We start from the raw sequence: 24,531 nt of genomic DNA, 5'->3' as shown, positions 1-24,531 counted from the left end.
GAGGAAGATATGGAGAGAGATGTGAAGTGACACTGAACCTTCACGGCTTTAATGGAAACTAGGAAGCAGGAAGATTTGAGAAGGAAAGAAAGAAAGAAACAGAAAGAGAGCTGCGTTACCATGACTAATGGAATCAGCAGCACTGGTAGTGTAAACATAACCAGAAGAGTGCCTGGCTTTCAGTCCAGTCCAGTACAGTCCAGTACAGTAGAGTACAGTACAATACTGTGCTCTCAGCTAAACGTGGGAATGAGAGGCAAGGGAGTGGGGTGAGGATCACTGACTGTCCCGTATGTTCAAAAACGTTGCAAACAAAAGATCTGCACAGCTGAAGCTGATCATTGCACACATACAGTTACTCACACAATGTAAGAGTCTTGTGGTTCAAATTAAGGTGGGATTGTAGGGGTCTGACCCCTTTAATTAAGACTTTAATTAAGACCCCCCCAAAAAACTTTTGTATATCCCTTTTATCTTTAATTGTAAATATTACAATCTATTTCCCATGGTCATACCAGGAAGAACCTTGTAAAGTGATTTCAGACATCCCTAAAGGAGACCATACCATTTCTTAAAGGGATAATTCAGATTTTTTGGAGGTGGAGCTGTATCGGTACTTGTCCATAGACAGTATTACATACAGTAGATGTCAGTTAGCATGCCCTTAGTTTGAGGAAGCAGGCTAGTGTGCAGTACGCAAGCTAAGCAATGTACTGCTGTGGAGAGGTCAGCAACAAAACGTATCTAAGCCACCAAAAAATAAGTAAAAAAGTCTCACCTAAAAGAATCAATATCAGTTTAAACGTACGCTATATTTATTTAATATTTTCACTGCTTTACCTTCATGACAAACAGTGATTTCTAACTGGAAAATGAAGACGTTACATTGCTCACTTCAAAGCCAGACTCCACTGAGAAAAACAGTGATTTAACACTGCTGAATGCAGGAGCTGCTGGTCTACCACTTTGTTTCATTGCTTGATTTTGACATGTAAAAGGGCTGGTATGGATTCACCATAGAAGGTGAATAACATTAACTAACTAGAGCACTCGGAGAGCGCAGACCTCCGCCGAGCAGCTCAGATTTCCCGCCATTTTATTATTTTATCCACTTCGCTTCAACCGATCACCACCAAAATTATCATCTGTTCCTTGTCCCATTATCAACCCTTCCTGAAAATTTCATCAAAATCCTTTTCCGAGTTATAATGCAGACAAACAGACAAACAGACCAATGCTGGCGAAAACATAATCTCCTTGGCAGAGGTAATTAACTGATTGAAGTAGTGGTGGACCAGCAGTTCCTGTGTTCAGCTATAGCTAAAATTACTGTTTTGTCAATGGAGTCTGGTGGATTTGACAAGAGCATAGACAGGGAACTGAAGCTGTTAACGGGCTGTCTGAGGGAAAGGGAAAGTGGTGAAAATACTCTCAGTGTAGCACTTTAACTGATATTGACATATTTAAGTGGCTAAAATACATTTTGCTGCTGACCCCCATCCACAGCAGTACATTGCTTAGCTTCCGTGTCGGACTCCTGCCTGCTTCTCCAAACTGGGGGCGTACTGACTGATATCTACCATATGTAATACACCGACTATGGATACCAATACAACCCCCTTTAAACCCCTTATGCTTTACATAACTCACCTGTTCACATTTAATTAAGGCTTAAAGTGATGCATATTTAAGGGTGTGGCTGCTCGAGTGACAGGCTGTCTGTGAGGCGTCCCCACAGTCGATGGGTCAGATCCACCCTGCCTCCACAGCTCCACACTCTTGCCCAAATATGGTCACTTCGGGTTCCGAAAAACCAAGATGACGACGGCCAAAATGCCAAATTTGAGGCTTTAAAGTGGCAGTCCACAAACCAACGGGTGATGTCGGTAGCTACATCAATTATCGTATTCAGTCTATGGTTTAAAAAGTGTTTGTGATTTTTGTAAATATAATATATTAATACTCTGTCTAAACCACCCCTTAAAAAAAAAAAATCCGAAAACAATCTCTTTAACTTTGTCTTATTTGTCTCACCTAACTTTGTCCACTGTTTTCTTATCTTGAAAATAGAAAAACAATAGACTTAAATAGAAAAAATAAATCCATATTCTACAGGATCTTTGTTTCCATAGGAGCCATATGTTTCTCACCTCTGAGTAAAGGGATAGGAGTCACTCTAGCTTGGGCTTTTGAGCCTATAAACTGAGTCCTATCTTATAGGGACCAGTACGGGATCTGCAGTGTAGAATTTTGATTAATTTTAATGTTAGTCAAGCACAGGCCTAGATGCTGTGTGGCAGTACCACATCTGTCTACCTCTTTGTGTAGGTCTGTGTTTGAGCAGAAAAGACGGTCTGCTGTTGCTGTGAGTGTGTGGGTAAGACTTGCTGGATTTATTGGTGTACCCTGAATACAGAAGTTGTTATTGGTACATGCCCCATGGGCTGGTGTAGTGGATTTTATTTATCATCATCTACTGCCTGCAGACATTTACAAGCAAGATACTGTAAGGATTGTAAGACTTCAGTTCACTGAAGCACGCGCTGTACAGGGTTTTCTTTACACCCTGGAGAAAAATCTGACCCCCTGATTGTCACTGTGCAGCTCGCCTTCTGGAGAGACTGCATTATTTGGTGAATCGTAAATGTCGTAAAGATATGGGGCAGCGGGTCAGACAGTTTCACAATATAACCGACACACACATATGAAACCCCATGGTGAAGTAGCTTGGCCTAAAGTATATGCACAGCTGTAGTGACAGCAGCTGCCCTTAACCAAATGTTACACAGCAGCACCCAGCCAGGCTCTGCTAACTTTAATCAAATACAGCACCTGTTGGAAACATGGCTCCTCTGCACACACACATACACACATGCACACGCTGGCATACTCTCTTAATTTTGCTCAGCGGTTTTCTTTGCAGTGTGGCTGTGTATGTGTCTCGACTGTGTGCACACATGCTTCTGCCTGCATGCGTGTGTGTGTGTGTGTGTGTGTGTGTGTGTGTTGCCTCACGCATGGGATGGCTTGGTAAATAGAGAGAGCAGCTGTCCTCCATCACAGATGACTCTCAGTAGGCCGCTCCATCTCTCCACCGGGTAATAACACTGCTTAGTACATCAACACGCCAGCATTGTGCTCACCATCCTCGCTGTTTCCGCAGCGCTCACATATTGTTCTGCTCGGCACATTGCCATGACAACTCACCCAACAAAGCCAATCGGTGATGCAACATGACCATAATTTCCTTTAATTAAACGTCTCTATAAACCAATAAAGAGCGATATATTTAAAATAAGCAAGCTGTGACAAATGAAATAACACAGGAAACACCAAAACAACACCTGTTGTCTTGTGTGAGTGTTCACACCTGAGAGAGGGAGACATACAAAGTATTTTTGGATTACTCAACTCAGCACCTCCACCTGGTGGAGGACGAGTATACTACATATCAAACAGATTTTTCAGCACAGATTCATGACTGACACCTTTCTCTGAATTCATGAAATGCTGAAGCTGCTTTTTTTTTACTGCTGGAAAGATGGTCTTTTCATGAAACTGGTCTGGCGGGCAGAGTATCCCTGTAAGTCATGAGTCCGAGCTGACTGTGGCTGCATCCCACAGACCTTCCTCAACCATCATCAGATGACCTCGCTGTGACTGGAATAAATGGGACACGTCAGCCCCTTTACACTCCATTCTCAGCCTCTGTGTGGCTGATGGACAGTTTCCGTTGAGAGCGTCATCACTGTTGATTCATGTGGGAAGAAAACACAGGAAACAAAGGGAGCCTTGCACATCAGCATCAACACCAGAGTAGGAGGAACATTAGCGAGAAGTGAGCTGAATTGATTTGGCTGAGGGAGATGAGAGGTGCTCATGAGACGTGTCCAGATAACATAGTAACACCACAAGTCACTGATGAAGTACTTTGCCACAAGCTGTATTCACACACACTCACACATAGAGCACACAGCCAGAGGTGATGACTCGAGTCACATGATTTGGACTTAAGTCAGATTCAAGTCAGAAATTTGATGACTTTAGACTCAATCTGACAAAATGAAAAAAAGACTTGCAATTCAGCTTGGACTTTAAATGACTCTTGACTTCATTTCCTCCAAGCCAACAATGATCTTATTTAAAAAGTGTGCCACCTGTCATTTTTTCCCCTTCATTTCCTGAATTAACGAACGCTATTTATTCCCAGCAAGTAGAGACGCAATTCCCCAGATCCACTTTGTTTAAACCTGTCCGACAGCAGCCAATCAAGTTTGATGACAGAACCATGGAGAACTAATGCCATGTTACTGACAGAGTTCCCACACACTGTCATGGACAATATTTCAAAACTGTTTCATGACTTTTCAAGGACCCATAAAAATGTTTTTCTTGCCCCACTTGCCCAGCATTTTTAAACACATCAGATTCAAACTCTCAAATATAATTTCAGCTTGCTGGCATACATGAAGATCGTCAACTACAGAAAATACATGCACCGTTATGTTGCATTACATGGGAGGTTATCGATGGGAAAAATGAAAATAATGATACTAAAGATAATTTTGTTCCTGTACAAAAACCATGTGGCGGTCAACAAAAAATAAATTGCTGTACGCAAAACTGTGGGTCGAAAATCACAAGCAGAGATGTCCAACTTTGTTTGACGTGTGAAGTTGCACAAAGAACAGTAAGTCGAGGCTAATAGCTAACATTAGCTTAATGGCTAAGCAGCAACCTCCGAGGGTAAAACATAATGCCAATGCGGAATTGCTGAAAACTGCAGTTCATCAAATGGCCACTTGAGGCTGGAGCCAAAACAGAGTGAATCCCCACAGACCCCCATGTTAAAATGCTCGACTTTACAGCAGAAATAAATATGTTTACAGCATTGGAACAAAAACATTTTTTGGTCTATATAGCTAATTTTACCATTCATGACAACTGTTCAGGGGGTAAACTTTACATCAGTGGTTCCCAACTGGTGGGTCGCGATCCGAAATTGGGTCACGGGTCTATTCTGAATGGTAAATTGACCTGCACTTGCATAGCGCCTTTCTAGTCATCTGATCACTCAAAGCTTTTTACACTAAGAGTCACATTCACCAATTCATTCACTAGTGACCGAGGCTACCATGCAGGGTGCCACCTGCTACTCAGTTTTTAAACACTCACACACCGATGGAAGCATCATCAGGAGCATTTTGGGGTTCAGTATCTTGCTCAAGGATACTTTGACATGCAGACTGGAAAAGCCGGGGATCGAATCACTGATCTTCCGATTGGTGGATGACCCGCTCTACCTCTGAGCCACAGCCACCAGACTCGAGTGACTTGCGAATGTATCAACTTTGTAAAAGACACACTTTATTCTTAAGTACAGTGAACTTCCAACACAGAGCTTTTATTATGAAATGTCGTTTGCTGCTGTAGAGTGAGTGAGTACCGAACAGCTACCTAACAGAGACAGCAAACTAGCTCGACGTCATGGTCAAACACAAGTATGACGCTGAACATATTGAACTGTGTGGACTTTACATAACTCACTCGTTTACATTTAAGTAAGGCTTAAAGTTAAATATATTTAAGGGTGTGGCTGCTTGAGTGACAGGCTGTCTGTGAGGCGTCCCCACAGTCGATGGGTCAGATCCACCCCTCACTCTTCCACAGCTCCACCCTCTTGCCCAAATATGGTCACTTCTGGCTCCAAAAAACCAAGATGGCGATGGCTGAAATGCCAGATTTGAGGATTTAAAAGAGCAGTCCATAAACAAATGGGTGATGTCGGTGGTTATGTACATTGTCTTATTCAGATTATGGTTTTAATGAATTAATACAAAATTTAAAAAGTGCGTTTGTAAATTTAATATATTATTACTCTGTTGTTAAAATTGCATTATATTTGGTGAAGAGCGCATTACGACTTCTTTAGGACTTGAAACTCAAAGTTAAGGACTTGGGACTTGCCTGTCTTGATTTGGGAGTGCAAAGACTTGGGACTTACCCACTGATACCTCCTGTTTGAGTGCATTCACACACACACCATCACACTGACCCAAATGCACACAGCCAAACACATACATACAAACACACTGGAAAGTATGAATGCAGAAATACTCCAGTGAACATTCGCTCACAACAGAAACATACACAAAGTATGTCCTGCTGAAGCCGTTACAGCTCCCTGGAGGAAGCACCTGGAGACAAGGGGCCACAACGAGAGAGTGAGAGGAGGGAGGGTGATACCTCCATCACACACTTGTCAATGATCTCACCTACATCCAGATTTCACATACCGTGAAGGTGCTACGAGCTATGCTAGGTCACAAACACACACAACCACACACACACACCGTTGCCACCTTTTCTTCATGCCAATGAGCTTTTTAACAACACGCTAACGCTCATAAAAATACCATTAAGAAGCAGACAGCTTTGCCTTGCTAATGACTTTAGCATGATGTACAACACACATATACACACAGCCTACTCTTATCAATTCAATATGTATTTGTTTACAGCATCCAACTGGAGGACAGTTTGGAAAAAGTATTTTTTATTTGCAGAGTCATTTACTAGTGGACTGAAGCAAAGCTTTCTCTCTCCTGTTGGCTAAAGGAGGGAGTGACTGATGGCCGACTCGGGATCAGAGCCACAAGGGACAAGAGTAGTACTGTTCAAACAGAGCTCTTTCCTGTTTTCACACCAAAGAAGAATGGGAGAATGCAGATGGAGAAAAAACAGACGGAGAAATGTCTAAGAAATAAGCACAGTCTCTGTGTCACTTGAGTCCAGAGTTTTTTTTCCTGGAATGAATGTCTTGTGAAAATGAAAATGTGTAAGGCAGACGTGAATGGAAAAGAGGTGGCGACTGAGCGACAACCTGTTGAGACAAAAACATTTAAGTGGAAACAATGGGACAGGGGAGGGTGGACGTGTTGGGCACAAACAGAGACAGAAAAAAAGCTTGCAAACACAACAGGCACAGAGCAGATAAAGACAGATAAACCAAAACAGGTCCGCAAAGCTGCTGCTGCTGCTACACAAACTGCTGCACAGCTCCAGCTCCAAACCCCAAAGAAAACATGCAGTCAGCAAACAGGACAGAATGAGAGAGTGGAAAATACCATAGAGGGGAAAATAGAGGCAGTCTCTTACAGAATAGACACCCGATCACAGCAAAAAAAAAAAAAAAAAAAGGCGCTGATTTAAGATCCTTAAGCTACACTTTCCATTCAGGACAGAAGCATCTGGGCTGAGAGTTTCCGGAGAGTTTGTCTTACCTGAGAATTTGTCCCCCTCCATAACCAGATCACTCCCTCCACAGCCACATGTAGTGTCTGCTCTTTGACTCCACTCTCTTTCTCTCTCTCTCTGTCTTTTTTTGGACTTCCCTTTCTCTCTCCCTCCCTCCCTCCCTCTGTTCCTCTTCCTCCTCTTCTTACTCTCTCTTTCCTTTTGGGCTCTCTGTTCTCCCTCCCTCTCCCCAGTTTGATTCCTTCAGTGTGTCTTGCTAATGAATTCAGAATTACGACATCCCCATGTGCTTATCATATGTTGCATTCTCTCCCTCTTTCTCTCTCCTTTTCCTCTGATGAGACCAAAAGACTGAAGCAGCATTGTATCTCGAAAATAGAAACCATTAGCCCCCGCCATGTGACACGGACAGGCTCCTTACAGACTAAAATAACCCGCCGGACTTGCAAACTCATCCGTCAGCTTACTTATAATGTTCCTTGTGTGTGTGGCGTGGGCGCATGTGGCCTTGATTCATTTGATACCAGCAGAAAAATCTGGTCGAGCTGGAGTGACAGACATTCCCTGAACTGCATCTAGACTTCCCCCTGATGATAGAGCTCTGCCTTTGTGAACGTGTGGAAGGATGATAGCCTGTTGAAATAATACTGACATGCAAAAACAATACAGGAGGGAAGCGAGGGGCGGGGGGGGAGGCTCCATTAAAACACACTTCCCAAAGTGTTAAGAGGGGTTAATACAGGAGAGGCAGCGTGAGGAAAAATGACAGCAAGAGTGAATACTTGAGACCGAGACAGACAGAGTGTGTGTGTGTGTTTGTGTGTGTGTGTGTGTGTTGAGAAGATTAGTGAAACCCCAGCCGCTCGCTCTGAAATACTGCTTGGTGTGTAGACCTGTCTCTGCGTTCAGGAAACTCAGATGACCTCTGACCTTTGGCACGTCCCTCACACTGTGCAGAGGTCACATGGCAAGCGTCTGAGCTCTGATAGAGAGATCAAACACACTCGGACATGTCAGTCTGACGTCTGACATCTTGTGCAACACACATCGCTCCAGTGCCCTTGTGTATTGCATGTTGACCTGTGTGTATCATGTGTTTGTCATGTTGTCTTTGCAATCTTCAATTGTGTTGCAGAGATACTCAGTCTCCAGGGTTTCACAAGTTGTTTGTAGGATAGTGGAGATGTTTATAGGTGTTATTTTGCGATAGAAGTGCAGGAAAATAGCTGCAATGCTGAATTGGTTTTGGCGTCTATTATTAAGAATATTCAGTGTTTCCCACAAATTTAGAATCTATATGTGATGGGGGGCTGTTACTGTCGTTCAACGCAGTACTAAAGGACCGTCCTCATAACCCGCTTTCCCCCTGCTCTCTCTAAACAATTAGCACAAGCTAACACATCAGCAGCGGCTAACCTTTGACACCCAGCTGTTTAACAGTCCCAACAATCTCAAACCAATACCAAAACCTCCTTGACTCTGTTGTTAAATCTCTTAAATGACCATTGGGTAACTTTAGCCATGTGATGCTAACAGTTAGCCCTGTCACTGTGTCTGTGTGACTCTGTCCCAGACGCCAAGCTCAAGCTCCCACAGCAGTATTGTCTCATGATAAGCAGAGAGAGAGTAAGAGACAGGGAATGAGTGAAGCAATACAGTGCACACATCGCTACAGTTGAGTAAGATTTTATCCATTTTAAATAGTCAAATTAGCGGTGAAGTTGCCGTCACTGGACAGAACTGCAAGGTCACGCAGAATTCACAATGACTGACTGAATTTGCATTAACTGAAATGAGCATGCCAACCAGCTAGCCTGGGCCCATCCTGTCATGTAATACCATTTGTACCTTGAGAGGCGACAGTAGGTCGCTATCATATCAGTCTGTCCTCAGTCCAACATGATTGAATGAAGAAGTAGAGCTTCCCTGAAGGCTTGTCAATGGGGTTAGGCGATTGGACGAATATATCGACTATAGAGTACACTGTGGGTGATTATTTGGGGGATTTTTGTCATTTTATTTTGTTTTTTAATGGTCCACCTCCAAAGAATGAGTGCACGCTGCCACCTCAATGGACAGCTAAGAGGCAGAGGCAGACAGTGAGGAAACACAGCGTGTTAGAGCTGGCATATTTTCACAACTATCATGTCTTCATAACATACAGCTAGCGAGTGAACTATGGCAGATCAAGCATGATGAAGCGATAACAACATTCAGGAAGCCTATCATGCCCTGAGCGAGTTTGCTGTTGGTCTGAAAATAGGTTGGAGGAGTGTGAAGCTTCACCAAAATAGAGCCAGGGTGAGCGGTTATTCAAACAAGTGACATATCGCATAGTCTGTTCACTGATGCTTGGAGCAGGTTAGAGCATCTGTATTGGGAAACACTGAAACATTCGACGTTCACTTGCTCACTTGATCACGTCCATTTATGAAGAGGTTTAATTCAGTGAATTTAGGTTTTATTTTCTTTGATTTGGTGATTGTTGGAACAATGGAAAGACTAACCCCCAAATTCCACCTGATGCGTGTTGGTTGCATCTGCGCTCCGGAACGGCAGCGGAGCCGATACGTTTCAATTCTAGTCAATGTGTGTGCTTCCACCGGCTGCGGCTGTGCTGCATTCTGGCTCCGTCACAGCTGCGGCGCTCCAGAGCCCTCCGCAACAGATACGCAGGACTATTTTTGTCGGACGCCGTTGCACAACGTGCGGGGCAGGAAGTCGTGCACAGAAACAAAATAAAACATCCGGTTAATTTTCAAAATTAACCGGATGTGTTCACGCCAGATCATATTTCCCTGCACTACACCTTGAAGACGTTATAATGGGTGGAGGCAGGCCTGAAGTCATCAGGTCAGAGGTTTTCAGACGTCATTTCACCCCGTTAACACCATGGACGAGGAGATGTGGAGAGAATACAGTACCAGTACACATCAGAGAACACAGTTCATACCATTTGTTCACAAAACAGTTGAAATCATGGCTCATCAATAATCAAACCTGAACACATTAATACTCAACTGCTGCCTCTGTCTGCTCTTTAACAACTGCCTGCCTGCCATATTCTTTTGCTTATGTCTGTCTTGCTGATGTTTGTCGCAGTCTATGTTTGTTTCTTGTGAATTAGGCTGCTTTGTAATTGTTATTTGTAGAGTCTTGGCTTGCTCTGCTTTTATGTTTTTGTTGCTATGTTTACCTGTTACTATATTTTTTATTTTATATCTTAATCTGCATGCAATGATATTGTTTTAAACTTGTTCTAACTTTTTTATTACTTAGGCTGCCAACTTAGATCTGGCCAGGGACTGCGGATGAAAACTAGCCTTTTGGCTAATTCCGGTATATTTACAGTTCACTGTTCATTAATATGCATTGTCCCTGATAAATAAATAAATGTTAATCATGGAGGTGCAAAATCATAAAATCATATATGACCCGTATAATATATACATACATCTTGTTATATCGCGCGATTATATGTGAATTCTCGTGGGTCCTTGTGACTCCCGCTGCACCGCTCCGCACCACAAACACACCCGGTGGGTGTTGATAGACGGTGGAGCACACAGCGGATAACCAGCACAGCCATTCCGCAACGGACATGCATCCAGTGGAATTCTGGCGTAACCAAGACAGTTTTGGTCGCGTTTGTATGTCATTTGTATGTCGAGTTTAATTAAGGGTGTTTTACGTTATCATGACAATCAAGCTAGTCTTAGTTCGGTGAAACAAAGAAACTTTAATTCAGAGGGTGTACAGTTTTATCTCTCTCTTTAATAAGAAAACAGGTGTAAGAATATCTCCTTCCTTGACATTTTGTGAGTTTATTTTGTTTCTCAGACAAAAAGCTTAGTAGAGCTTATAGTAAGAGAGGTGAAATGCTGCCCCCCATTAATATGGAACATGTGGCCAAGCATGACAAATTCCACCTCAAAAGCCAGCTGCCTGATTTTGCTGCACTTGGTGATGAAATACGGAAAATGTGCACTTTGGCGGCCCCAAATGGCCAAAACATGGAACTCTGAACGCTTGCAAGTTGTCATGAGAATGGAGAACACATTTCGACATAAAATCTTGCTATTTGCTTATTTGCAGCAGCAAAAATAAAATCAGAAAAATTAGATGAGGTGGGGGTAAATGTATGTTCAGCCTGCTGGGTATTTATTAAATGTCACAATACTAATAATCTTGATAATATGTCATCATTGTTGGAGGGAATAAAAAAACAAACTTCAAACTAGAGGATGTTATTTCATCTTGTAGACACACAAGCCTCTGACGGTGATCACCACTAATTGTGTGTCCAGTGCAGCAGGATCTGCTGACTGCCAGATGGGAATTAACTACGCACAGAGCAACAATAGGGACAGTGTTGGATAGACCTGAGTGTGTTTGTGTGTGTCATTAGTCGAGGTTACAGTAAAGCATCCTCTCAAACGCCCGCCCGCTGGCTCGTAAATCTGCCTCATTGGCAGATGTTTTGTACGAGGCCATCTCCCTCCAAATGCTAATGCACACACACAAACACACACAAACACACACGCCCTGTGGCAACTGTATCAACGCCAGGGAGGTCTGCTGACAAGCAGGGCCTTATCCTCACCCTTAAGCACTTCCCTACAACCTGTATGTGAGTGTATCCGCTTATGCATATCTGCGTCTGTGTGTGTTTGTGGATGTCTGTGTGTATACCAGTGTGGAACTGCTCATTTCTTGCCTGTCTGTCACTTTGGAAAAAATTAACATAACCTACGCAGAGCGTATTTGAATTATGTGTACACTCAGTATAATCATGTAAACTTTTCTCCAGATATTTAGGCAGATCCTGAGCACTTGAGAACGTAAATTTAAAATTTATTTCACAGCTGTTCCTATAGTCTAGACCGGGCAGCAGGAAGTGCCCTGGCTCACCCAAATTTAACAACATTTATGACCCTCATGTTGCTGTCCTTGTTTGCTCTAAAAACCTCTGCTTAGCTTTTGCTTGCTCATTTTTTTGTATGTAATGACCTCCAGACACTCATCTGTCTGGACACACATATGCAGAAACACACACAACCACCATGCACTGTCAGAATGTGTCTGCTGTCTCATCACCCGTCAGCTGTCAGTGGAATGAATACACATCCCCGGGCCTGTTTCACAGAGGAACTTTGCAAGCACACACAGAGGTGATCCTGCATGCTCATGCATTTTGGTTAAGTCTGTCAAAATGAACATGAGAGGAAATGATCTCATGTTGCTGGTCACAGCTTGCGTGCTGCAAAAATCAGGCCGCTGAACGACACACGGTGAGTGTACGCCTTCACGTACAGTCTACAGTGTGTTTCAGTCGCCCTGCTTCCTGCTCTCTCCCTCCTCTCTATGTGCTGATGCTGCAGAAGGCGTTGCTCTTCCCACTGGTAAAGGATGCCTCAGTGGTGAGCCACAGCCACAGATTCAGCTTGCATGCCAAAACTGTGTATGAACTACATGCAACAAAAAGAAGTAGCAAAGAAAGGTCCCTTAACTATGTCATGTTCTCAGTAGGTCTCCTGTTCTGTTCGACAAAAACACAAACTAATTTTCCAATTTTCTGATTATCCAATTTTCTTTCGGGGAAATGACTTACAATTTCCTCAGTAGTTAAGAAAAAAGCCGACAAATGGACACCGTCACTCTGATATCGACGTGTGTGTGCACCAAGACACAAATGTCCTCTGTCCTTTGCAGGGCACTCTGCCATTCCTCTGTCTCTTAAACCCTCTTTATCTCTGCATCTGTGATCTGCTGTTTACCTGCTATGAGCTGTTATCTGAACAGGAAACAGTACATGCTCTGCCCTGTGTTACCACACGTTTCTGCTGAGGATCAGTGACAGTGACTTATGCAATACTTTACAGGAACAGAGAGTGGTTAAATGGAAGCTGGTGAAGCAGAGTATGAGTTTGGCAATGACCAAATCTGGATGGATGACAGACACATGGACATGGATGTATGTTTATACTGCTGGTACACCCGTGCTGGAAGGATGAATGGAAGGATGAATAGACAGATGCATGTGTAGATGGAAGAGTCAGGGGTGCAGGATACTTACTGGGACTGGTGATGCCAGATCCCTCTCTTTCTGTTCTCCTTGTCCGGGCGCTGGCTGATCTCACTGTGAGTGGGGACAAGGACAGAAGGACAATTAATAGAATGTCCTGGAAAGTCAGGAGAAACCAGCCCCTTCTTACTCCTATGCTTAAAGACTAATGCTCTGATAGCAACGTATGGAGCACCCTTTGGTGCATCTATGTGACATACTGCTCAAACACATTTTGAAACGTTTTGAAACGATTGTGGTTAGATTCAGGCAACAAAACTAAAAAAAATCTAGGTCACCAATGCCTTGAAAAAGGTACGTAAATAAAGTAAGAGTGTTATGTTTACTTTACTTTATAAATAAAGATAACTTAAGACTAAATGTTATGTTTACAAGCCTTTTTCTAGACAATTGGTTTCCTAGAATTTTTAAAAAACAAGATTAACTTCTCAAAATGTTGGTGATTACAATGGGTTACATTAAATATATTCTTTTTGGTTAAAAAAAAAAAAGTTTAGAAGTAGAATACAATATTCATTCTGTTGCTTTGAATCTTTTCGATGTGCAGGAACTCCTCCTTTTGTCATAGCCTATTTACAGACATTTTTCAGCTTTATTGCCCAGTTTAAAACTTTTGTTAGATAAGTAATCAAAAAGTAATCAAGTGTAAAAAATTACATTACTTTGATGAAGTAATTAAAATAGTTACCTTACACTTTTAACCACGTAAATAGTAATTTGTGGCCAATTATATTTCAAAATTAACCTTCCCAACACTGATTATAACAATGGTGACTTGTGGTTTTCAAAAAGGACTAAGGTGCGTAAATTGCGTAACATTACATTAAAACAACACTGATGTTTGATTTCACATGGGACACAAACTGCAGTCTCCTGAGTGAAAGTCCGGTTTGGTTTGACCCAACCACCTCCTCTCCCTCCCATCCTCTGCGAACTTTCAAGCTCTTCATACTACATCAGTTGCTCTCAGTGTTGAGTGTTGCTGTGGGTGGGTTTACACTGGAGTTAGATGAAAGCCTGATGCGTCTCATAAAGACGTTAAAGTTGGTGTCAAGGCGTTTTGTCAGTATGTGACGACCTGAAATGGGAACAATATGGAGAAACTATACTCTATATGACTATACTAATATAGTCAACAGATGTGTCGTTACACATCCATCAACAAGAGGCTCAGTGTTCAGAAGGAACCACTGCCCATGCTCTGATACATCATTTCTGGTAAATACTTTTAGAAATACTAAGTCTTCCAGAGAACCAGCCTGAGTGGCATTTTTGGTTTTTGACTGTCCCATAAAACCTTTTTTTAGCTGATGCTCTGGACCAAACAATACAGCAAAACATGTGGAAAACAGTTACTTCACATTCTCCTCCAGGCCAAATAATCTACAGTTGTCATGTGGAAAAACAAAGTCAAGCAATATTTGAGAGATGGCTGTTGTTGCTTGACCACTGAGAAACTGGCGTTTGGTTACTGAAGAAAAGCCAGACATTTTTCTAAATTTCATTTGTGGTTTGTTTGTATTTTTATAACAGTGTGGTGTGGAAACAACTCGGACCAAACGTGCATGTGGAACAAAACTCATGAAGGAGCACAGTAGCAAAACTGCACAGTGAACACTGGACCACAGTTTGCACATCAATAAAGCTGTGCTGAAGGAGAAACCTGAAATATTAATACTTTTTAAATGTGTAAAAAATGAAGTGTATTGAGATTTGTAAATGTCTACATATTCACAGATTTGTAAACACATTTACAAATCTCAGTACACTTTACAGATTTGGAGATTTTTTTGGCACACTTCCAAATCTGATCACACACACATGGATTGAGATACAGTAACACAACTCTCCACACACATTTGCAAACAGTTCTGCCACAACAATGGCCCAATACACTATTTTAAAATGGATGTCAGGTGATCACAAATTTGTCAAAAGATAAGACAAAGTATTGATAAACACCTGCAGGTAAGTTAATATAATAAGGGCACAGTAAGGGCCAATACAAGTGTAAAACAATCAGGGAAAATGTTGTAAATAAACTTACGTTATCTTCTAGTACTGATTTTGATTGATTTTGTCTTTTCAAACAGAGTTAAAATTGCAGGAAACAACTGAGGATAAGAAGCAGACACATGGGTCACAACTGCGGTAATCTCCTCTGCACAGTACAGCTCGACTCAACTCACTTTTGGTACCAGGTCATGTTCTTTATTTCATTTTCCACTGTTCATAGTTAGCACCCCCTAAACATAGTGACATCATCTTTAACGTGACACTCATTTAATCCTTTAATCAGCAAACAAATAGAGGATTGTCTGCTCTTTGACAGTTGTGCAGCGTAGTGTAAGTAGTGTACAGCGTAGCTTGCGGTCTGCCATTTTAGTGATTTAAAAAAAAAAAAAAAAAGGCTGTCACCAGTGACAGTAACTTTGCCATTTAAAAATTGTGGGTTTGTGCAGGCTGTACAGGTGATTTGATTTTCTCTGACCTATCAGGGGTCTGCAGTGTTTTAACTTAACAAATCCTCATATAATACTTTGAAAGATATCTAACGAATGACATTAACGTAAAGTTAGGTTTAGGCTAGTTCAGTTATTTGGGTTAGGGAATCACCAGGGGATCCATAATACGCTATTATCATGATATTTAAGTCATGATACAATATCATTGCGATTTTAAATATGTTGCCATATGCCGAGTATTGCGATAAAATACATTGCGATTTCCAACTTTTTTTAACTGCAAACTATGTCCCCCCCGTGTGATGATACGATCCTGCCACAAAAAATATCGCGATACTATGCTGTACTGATTTTTTCCCCATGGTGACGACATACCTTAAAATAACTCAAAGTTCACTTGGTCTGAAACAACAGTCTCCTAAGGTATGTCCCGTATTTATGACTCATCCACTACCCCAACCTGCCTCGTCACTACTTCCTTCTTTACTCCCACATGATCGCAGCCTTCCTGATTACATGGGTTATATACGAATTACGGTGCATTGTTTTTGTAGGTATGCGTCCAAACAGTGTATGAGACCAGCCTGTTTAACTCCACTCTCTAATATCAGCTCAGCTCACTTCAAACCTCGACTGAGTTGGTACCAAAAAAGTACCAGGCCCTATCCACAACTCTCACTGATAGAAAACCAAAAACAAGCTGGTCCAGTTGAGTCACCCCATCCCTTACCATGCAGTGCAGGGTACCTGATACTGTGTCAGTTACATGAGTCTGGTCCGGGTCCAGTATTTTGTTTTTGGAAAGCCAGATGGTCTACATCCTGATTCAAGCTCATGTAACAGCTCCCAGCACCAACAGCCAGGTTCTACATGACGCTGGCTGGTTTAGGGTTCAGAGGAATGCCTCTTCCTCTTGGCTGACGGTCTGCTCTCTGACACTGGTGGAATGCTGCGGGTAATCTCTCATTGATCGACTCTGGTGTGTGTGTTCGTGTGAATGTGTGTGTTCAGTTCTGCTGAATCACCAGCTGCTGTGTGGGGACAGGATGAGCCAAACAGGGACACGACTGTTGTTTTATGTTTAGATGATTCGGCTGATTCGGGTGTTTCCATTTCTTTGTTCAAGACTGAAATAATTTCTGCAATTATGTCCAGATATTCATGGCTCACACACAATGACCTCCCTAACTCCTCTAGCGCCACCATGAGGTTCTCATTTATAGTTTCCTGTGATGGCCTGATAAAAAGACGCTGCATCTCTCCGACGTCAACCACACACTTTCTTTTCTTCTCTCCACCTCCCCCATCGTCTCTGCATCAACCCAGTCAGTTCTGTTCAAATGAGGTAAGTTCATCCGGTGGCTGGTGACTCAGATGTACCGTCCTGTTTTTAAGGTCTTAGAAATACTTCCTACCGCAAATCAGCGTTCGACATGACATTCATTTTCTGCCAATAACGCCAGCAAACATGGTGGTTTTCCGCCTGTGTTGTCACTGGTTTCAACACAAAGGCAGCTGGTTCGAGGGAGAGGCAGTGAATATGCCGCTGTATGACTGGAAGACATGAGTAAAGCTTCTGTAATGTGTGTGTGTGAGTGTGTGAGTGTGAGACAGAGAGAGCTTGAGGTTGCTCGCTTTTTAAGGAGAAAAGTAAATAAAGAAACTACTGTATAAAATGAAGTGTGCAGCGTCTGCTTCCCTCTCCTGTAGAAACTCCGGCAGTATTTCAGTTTCTGTGTCTGATCATTTGTGTAACTTGGCAAAACCAACAATCCAACATTCACACCCACTTGATGATTGGTCAGCTGTGCGGAGGTGAGAAAGGAACCAGGGTTTGAACTTCTCCTCCAAGCTTGCTTTTTTACATTCTTTACATATGTCACTTTTTATGTGAACAACATGATCATGTCTTCCAGGAGAACCCCTCTGAAAATGTGAGCCATTATCCCTATATTTAACCGACATCACTACGCCGTCAAGCATAGCCATTCGGGAAAAACTACACTTTTGCCCACCAAGGAAGTTTGACAACATGTCATACAAACAAGGTCTTTTCAAGCATAACCTGAATCTGAAGAGGCACAAACTTACACTAATACCTCACGCCTCCAAAGGCACATTCATTAATTTCATTAACTGCTTACCCTGTTGGGGGTCGTGGGGGGGCTGGAGCCTATCCCAGCTGACACGGGGCAAGAGGCATGGTACATTGGACAGGTCACTCCAGGACACATAGAGACAGACAACCATTCACACTCACATTCACACCTACGGACAATTTAGAGTCACCAATTAACCTGCATGTCTTTGGACTGTGGGAAGAAGCCGGAGTACCCAGAGAAAACCCACACTGACACAGGGAGAACATGCAAACTCCGCACAGAAGGAATCCCGCCTGGGTTTAAACCAGGAACCCTCTTGCTGTGTGGTGACAATGCTAACAATGAAACCAGTGACAGCTACATGCTAACGATGGGGAAACATGTAATCTTGGGGGCCGTTTATACGACAACGATTTCAGTAAAAATGGAAAAGTCTGTCCTTTGCGTTTTAAAAACACTTCTGCATTTATATGACAACATTATTGAAATGATCCCCGTTCACACAGAGCTGCAAAATCTACTGGAAACGCTGTAGTATGCACACCAGGCCAATGGGTGGCAGTGTAAATTTGCAAAGCAACACCACGGCATGATGCCATGCGCCTGCGCTGAAGCGCCTTCCTCTACAACGCTGTGATTACAAACCAAAACAAAGAAGTCACAATGGCAAAAGCATGCACAGATAACTTTGTCTGGATGGACGACGAGGTGGAGTTGCTACAGTAACAGATCTACACTTCACTTCAAATCAACAGGGTGAGCAGCACAAACAGAGCTCAGCATTGTTGTTGTGACGGTCGGCTTGCCTAGTGACTGGAACCGTAATGCGCATGTGCAAAAAGTCTCCGTTTTCAGAGGAACTGCATATTGTACGTTTACATGACAACGGAGACGCTGCCGTTTCCAAAACGTTGCACTCTGGAACCCGTTTTCAAATCGTTGCGCTTTCAGGCACCCAAAACGCCGCTGTCGTGTAAACGATCGGCCAAAACGCAACTAAAGTTTACCGTTTTCAGTTGAAATCGTTGTCGTATAAACGGGGCCTTGGTTGCTGATGTTGTTGATTGCTCCCTGATTTCACAACATATTCCTGCTGGAACACATCCAGCTTTGAAGATTTTGGTTTAGAAGCCTTTACTGGTGATTTTTCACAGTAGAAAGTCCCGCTACTCTCAATTACAGTCTTCATCCGCCTGCAATGATGATGAAGAAACTGAGATATTTAAGACCCAAAAACGCTGATTTTTCAGGAGAGGGCCTTGAAGAGACAGGCACTGAAATGGAGTGTCTCAGAGAGAGTGTGAATACAGGTGTTCCAGCACAGACAAAAATAAAGAGTTTTTTGGTTGTTAAAGCAAGTAAACATACTCTAGCAGTAACTCAGAATATAAGTATGAACCTGAAAATGAGCATAATAGGTTCCCCTTTGATCAATCAACATTATCATCTCCCCTTCTGTTTTATGGTAGTTTAGATGTGGCAATGTGTTACAACAATGTGTCATTATTCTCCTAGGTAACACAGTTATGCAAAGCATAACCGTTTACTTTTCAATAATGACGCTTCACATTAGTTCATGCAGGACACAGAGGTCATATGGCCCGGCTGTAATCAGCTGACAGCCAGCTGATTGGATCATCGGCCATCCATTTAAATATGGCCTCCTACTTACTGATCCCTGCTACACCAATGATTCCACACACTGCTGCTGCTGCTGCTGCTGCTGGCAAAGCTTTGCCTGTAACAGGTGTGGTTTGAGCCCAATTACAACACGCATGCTGCTTGTCTAATCCAGGGAGCATCTTTAGAGTGGAGTCTTCGGTGCCAAGCATAACTTTCCATTTGTTGCAATAAATGATTAAATCTATAATGAGTGTGTTCCTGACTGAAATCATATCATTGATTTTGATGCTACACATTAAAATTGACAGAATTATCAGCAGAACCGAACACTGAATTAAAATACACAATTGTGTTTACTCAAACAAAGTCTTTTTTTTGTATGAGCTCATGTCTACTCCCCTGACATGTAACAGCACAGAGGAAAGATTGTGAATAAAGTTGGCAGAGGAGGCTGGATGCTTTGATGAGAGGAGATACTCTCATTATTTTAAATTTATGTCATATAAAGATAAGAATATTGCAGTAATATGAACTGGCCAGTGTGTGTATGTCCAGGTCAGAATGACCCATCTACAGCAGCAAACTCAACAAAGCGCCTTGTTGAAGCGCTGAAACAGAAAACATGTTATACTGATGGTCGAACAGCATCAGAAACCCCCTCCAACCACACACACAAAAATCCAAATGTTCCCAAAAAGCAAAATGCTGCCCTAAATGTACATAAATGATGAAAATGACAGATTAATGAGACAACTGAGTCATGGTGATGTGTTACAATTATGTTATTCTCTCAATAAGTCACACACTTAGCATAACTTTCCACGAAATACATTACATGAATTGCTGTTACATATTTCATAAAATAAACAAGAAAAAGCACACTCAGTAGAGTGCAGATCTCTGCCAGGCGACCAGACGGCTGCCCAGTCTGATCCCAGTCATTTCTTCTGTATTTGAGGTAGAAGCACATATATCAGGGAAGATTGACCAAATCATTAAAATCTGCAAGTCTACAAAATCAGGCAGGCAAAACGCTTCGCTTGTAAAATATTTATGAAGCCGTGTGGCGGACAGAGCAAAATGCGGTGCAAGCGATGGCAGTCGGTACGCAGCACAGCTAGTCCCAGTAGAATTGTCCTTATGTGGACTTTCTTGCTCTGTATACTATGTATGCTAATACTATGCACTACGTTGAGAAGCTTGACACAGCAGTGGTATCTGATGACCTGGTAACGGTCAGGATGATATGTTGGTTGAAATTCTAGTTTAGTGTTGCTGGTTTTTGTTAGTATTCTCAATTGAACTGTATGAGATTTCTACCTTTTTTTTAATGTGAATATGTAAGCATGTTAACAAAAAAATAATAATAATCTGTAGATGCTCCAGTTCAAAATGAGACCAAACCTTTCTATGGATGTCAGTTTTTGAGCCACAACAAAGACCAAAATGTGTCCTGCAACAGACGGTAAAGGTTTTTGTTTTTAGCTGATTTCTGAAAAACTTGCATCACCCACTGGCCAGTGAGGAGGAGTGAGGAGTCTGAAGTTGATGAATGTATAAAAGAGTCAATACATAGGTTTTCAACAATTGTGAATCACCGCAAATGAGAGTTCCTTGAAAAAAATAGGCTGATTGGTCAAGTAGTTTGTGGGATTAGCAGCCTGAAACACACACTCACACACACAAATGCTTACGCCTGACGGAGATGATCGTAAAATAATGTCATTATTTTGCATTAGCTCATTTCTTCCGTGCTATGCAGAAGCCTCTGCACAATTTCCAGGCAGGAAGATTGTGAATAAAGTTGGCAGAGGAGGCTGGATGCTTTGATAAGTGTAGATGTCTCATTATTTTGAATTTATATCATGCAAAGATAAGAATATTGCAGTAAAGTGAAAAGATCCAGGTCAGAATGACCCATCTACAGTAGCAAACTCCACAAAGCACCTTATCGAAGCACTGAAACAGAAAACTTGTTTGTGTTAAACTAATGGCAGAAGTCCACATCCCACTATGGAAAATGGTGAGAATGTCTGAGCTCCTGTGAAACAGGTTAAGATCAGTTTTCCAAATGTGCAGCAAATAACTCAGATCTAACTAAAGGGACTTGTGTCAGACGACATCTGACAACCTCTGAGAAGAGATTAATGCTGCGTTTTCATCCAAAGTAGTGTGTGGAGTATCATAAAATGTGTTTAGGTGGCTCTGACTCCAAATTTTAGTATCAATATAAACTGTTTTACAGAAAGTATTAATCTAAAATTGGCATAAATGTCAGTAACGGAGCTGCATCTGGCTTCATTGTTTTTTCAGAAAGGAAGCACTGACTCATTACTTTTGGACTTTTTTAATCACTAACTGGGCGTTCAGACTGTCAGAGGCGCAACAGTCAAAGAGTCGACCCTTTTTCTGCTTTAAATGCAAATCATTAATCTGCCATGAGCCGTGTGATAACACCATCAGTCTGTAACGCGAGTGTGTACACATCTATGTGTGTTTAAGAGCTTTAAGTGCATGGAAACAAATAAGAGTCAGCCAAGTCTTTCAAGCCTTGCAGCCAAAAAGCATGCCCATACCTATTTACTCTTTTCGCTGGGAATACAGCTTGAGAGAGGCGAGGTGAACACACACACACACCCTTAAAAACACAAAGTGCTTCAGACAGACCACGCAGAGTTTATGACTGCAGCAATACTGTGCCACAGAAACCGAAACAACACCACAAAGCTGAGTTGATAAGATGGTATTTGGCAGTGAAGTGATAATCCAGCACTGCCGGTCGCTGTGCGGTTTAAAGTGAGGGCAAAGTACTGACTGACATACAACAAGCAAATATGCATTAGCCAATCGCAGCCAGGTTAAACGCAAACTGAAGGAGTGACACCTGAAAAGTTAAACTGTGTGTTGGCACAGAAGTGTGTGTGTGTGGCTGAACTCACCTGCTCAGTCTTGTCTGGGGCCACAAACACACACACATACACACACACACAGCACAGATCACTGCTTGAACAGGTTTCATAAAAATAACCCGACACTATGATCCATGTCTTTCTCCCCCTCGAGGGGTTTGTAATCTTCTGAGGTCATATTTGCCTTATGACACCGCTCTGTACAAGAGAGGTCATTGCTCGCACATGATACATGAAAAGAATGAGACCAGTGTTCATGCTAATGGAAAAAAACCTACTTGGAGCAGCGCTGCAGGTCATATTGTGCACCAGAGTAGATGCATTGCTGCCTGTGTTATGTACTATAGGCCTCGAATGATTGATGTTAACTGCACCGCTTGTGTGTCTGTGTGGGAAATATGACCGGTCAAGTGCATGGCTATGCCTGGACAAACACGTCAACTGATTAGTTATTGGTCTCAGATGACTAGAGAAGATAAACAGAGGGCAGAGGGTGCAGCACTTTAACGCACTTGAAACACAAGAGCTATCACACACACACGTGAATGGAGGCCTGCGAACAGATACACATACAAGGGTGGAGTGATTTGCAACTACCTGAGATTTTTGTGTTTGCAAAAGGTGAGCACGTCGTGTCTTATTTGAGCAGGAGGTGAAGGATCTCTACCCGCCTTCTTTCTGTCTCCATCCTTTTTTACTTCCACCTTTCCCTTTGGGGGTGGGTGGTGTTTTGATTAAAACATTAATCAACTTTGTGGCAGACATTTGTTGAAGTGAAGCCACAACTTTGTGATGAAAGCGGTGTTTTCTTTTAAACTTCATAAATAATAACTGCTGTCATTGCTTTCAGCCCACGGTTATAAAGCTAGAGTCACTAAACACTGCTACGTCTACTGCTTTACACACTTGTAAGGCAGCTATTACTTTAACTTGCTTTTTTGGTAGGGTTAAAGTTTTTTTGTTTTTAATGAAAAGCGGCCAATACACTGATATATTTTGAAAAAACATACTTTTTTGTTGCTTTTTTTTTACATATTTGATTCACTGTGTTAGCCAAAAACAGACATTCCAGTTCGGTTATTTCATAAATTGATAAATTAAAAAATTCTCAATTGATTTTGATTAAAAAAAAATCACTATTATCACGATATAAACCTCAATATCTCAATAAAAAAATCATATATACATACATCACCCAACTGACAAGTTGTGTGTGCAAGCAGATTGCAACCATGACCATGAATATCCAGGAAAAGTCACACAAAAATCATCAACTGCATGCTTAAGATCCAAATTTAAAACTCAAATCTGATAATAAACATAAGGGATTTTAATAATTACAATTATAATTTAAAGTACAAGATAATGCTCAGAGTCTAGGCCAGGATTGCCTGCGTACGGCTCTCACCTCTGACGTTACAGACAAACGCGAGGTGGCCGAGCCGAAATGACGGCAACTAACAGTGCTAACCATGCTAATGGTGCTAACAGTGCTAAAGCCTGTTTTTTGGTCGACACTTCTGATAAGTGTGGCTCGACAGAAATTTAACAATCACATGTTGTTTTCAACTGTCTCCATAGTAACCAAAGATCACCTGTGTTTTTTTATAGTCCGAGCGCATCGGAGTATGTCTGAGTCTAGCCTAGTGAAGTGTAATCTGCACGGACAGCTGTTTAAATCACACAGATATCACGCTGTATACATGTTTTTTAACTTATCAGCTATGTATTCAGCGATTAATCAGCAGCCAATTCCCCTAACTCGCTGCAGGTGACTGTGAGATAAAATCAGTGAATCATTAAATACAGATACTGTGGATTACTTTCTGTGGAGCTGACATGAAAAATATTTTGGTTCAGTAAATGTCTGCTGTAAGTCAGGCTGGTGAAGCTAGTTTGACTGGCTACTGACACGCAGCTGCTTCTGTGATCAGAGACACTGAATGCGGGTCAGAGTCGGTGTGGATTGAAAACTAGTATCTCCATGGCAACGATAGTAACAATACAACTTACACTGCTCAAGAAAATATGAAGTTGTTCATGACATAGTAAAGACTCCAGATGCGCAATATAAGAAAAAAAGTTTGAGC

General features: G+C 42.1%; 1 protein-coding gene across 2 annotated transcripts in view; it reads right to left on the bottom strand.

The window, feature by feature from the left end:
- The window catches only part of LOC117267884 (septin-9-like), a 116,127-nt gene that overhangs the window by 82,512 nt on the left and 9,084 nt on the right, over nucleotides 1-24,531 (bottom strand). Inside the window, exon 2 of one of the 2 annotated variants that reach the window (XM_033643947.2) lies at nucleotides 13,334-13,396. In XM_033643947.2, coding sequence (XP_033499838.1) covers nucleotides 13,334-13,396 — 63 coding nt within the window. Of the gene's footprint in view, nucleotides 1-7,283; nucleotides 7,394-13,333; nucleotides 13,397-24,531 lie in introns of those variants that run through there. The other variant, XM_033643950.2, reaches the window with a different exon arrangement.

This window comes from Epinephelus lanceolatus, chromosome 18 (genome assembly GCF_041903045.1).
Source record: "Epinephelus lanceolatus isolate andai-2023 chromosome 18, ASM4190304v1, whole genome shotgun sequence".
Taxonomy (NCBI): Eukaryota; Metazoa; Chordata; class Actinopteri; order Perciformes; family Serranidae; genus Epinephelus; species Epinephelus lanceolatus.
This window is presented reverse-complemented; position numbering and strand designations above follow the sequence as displayed.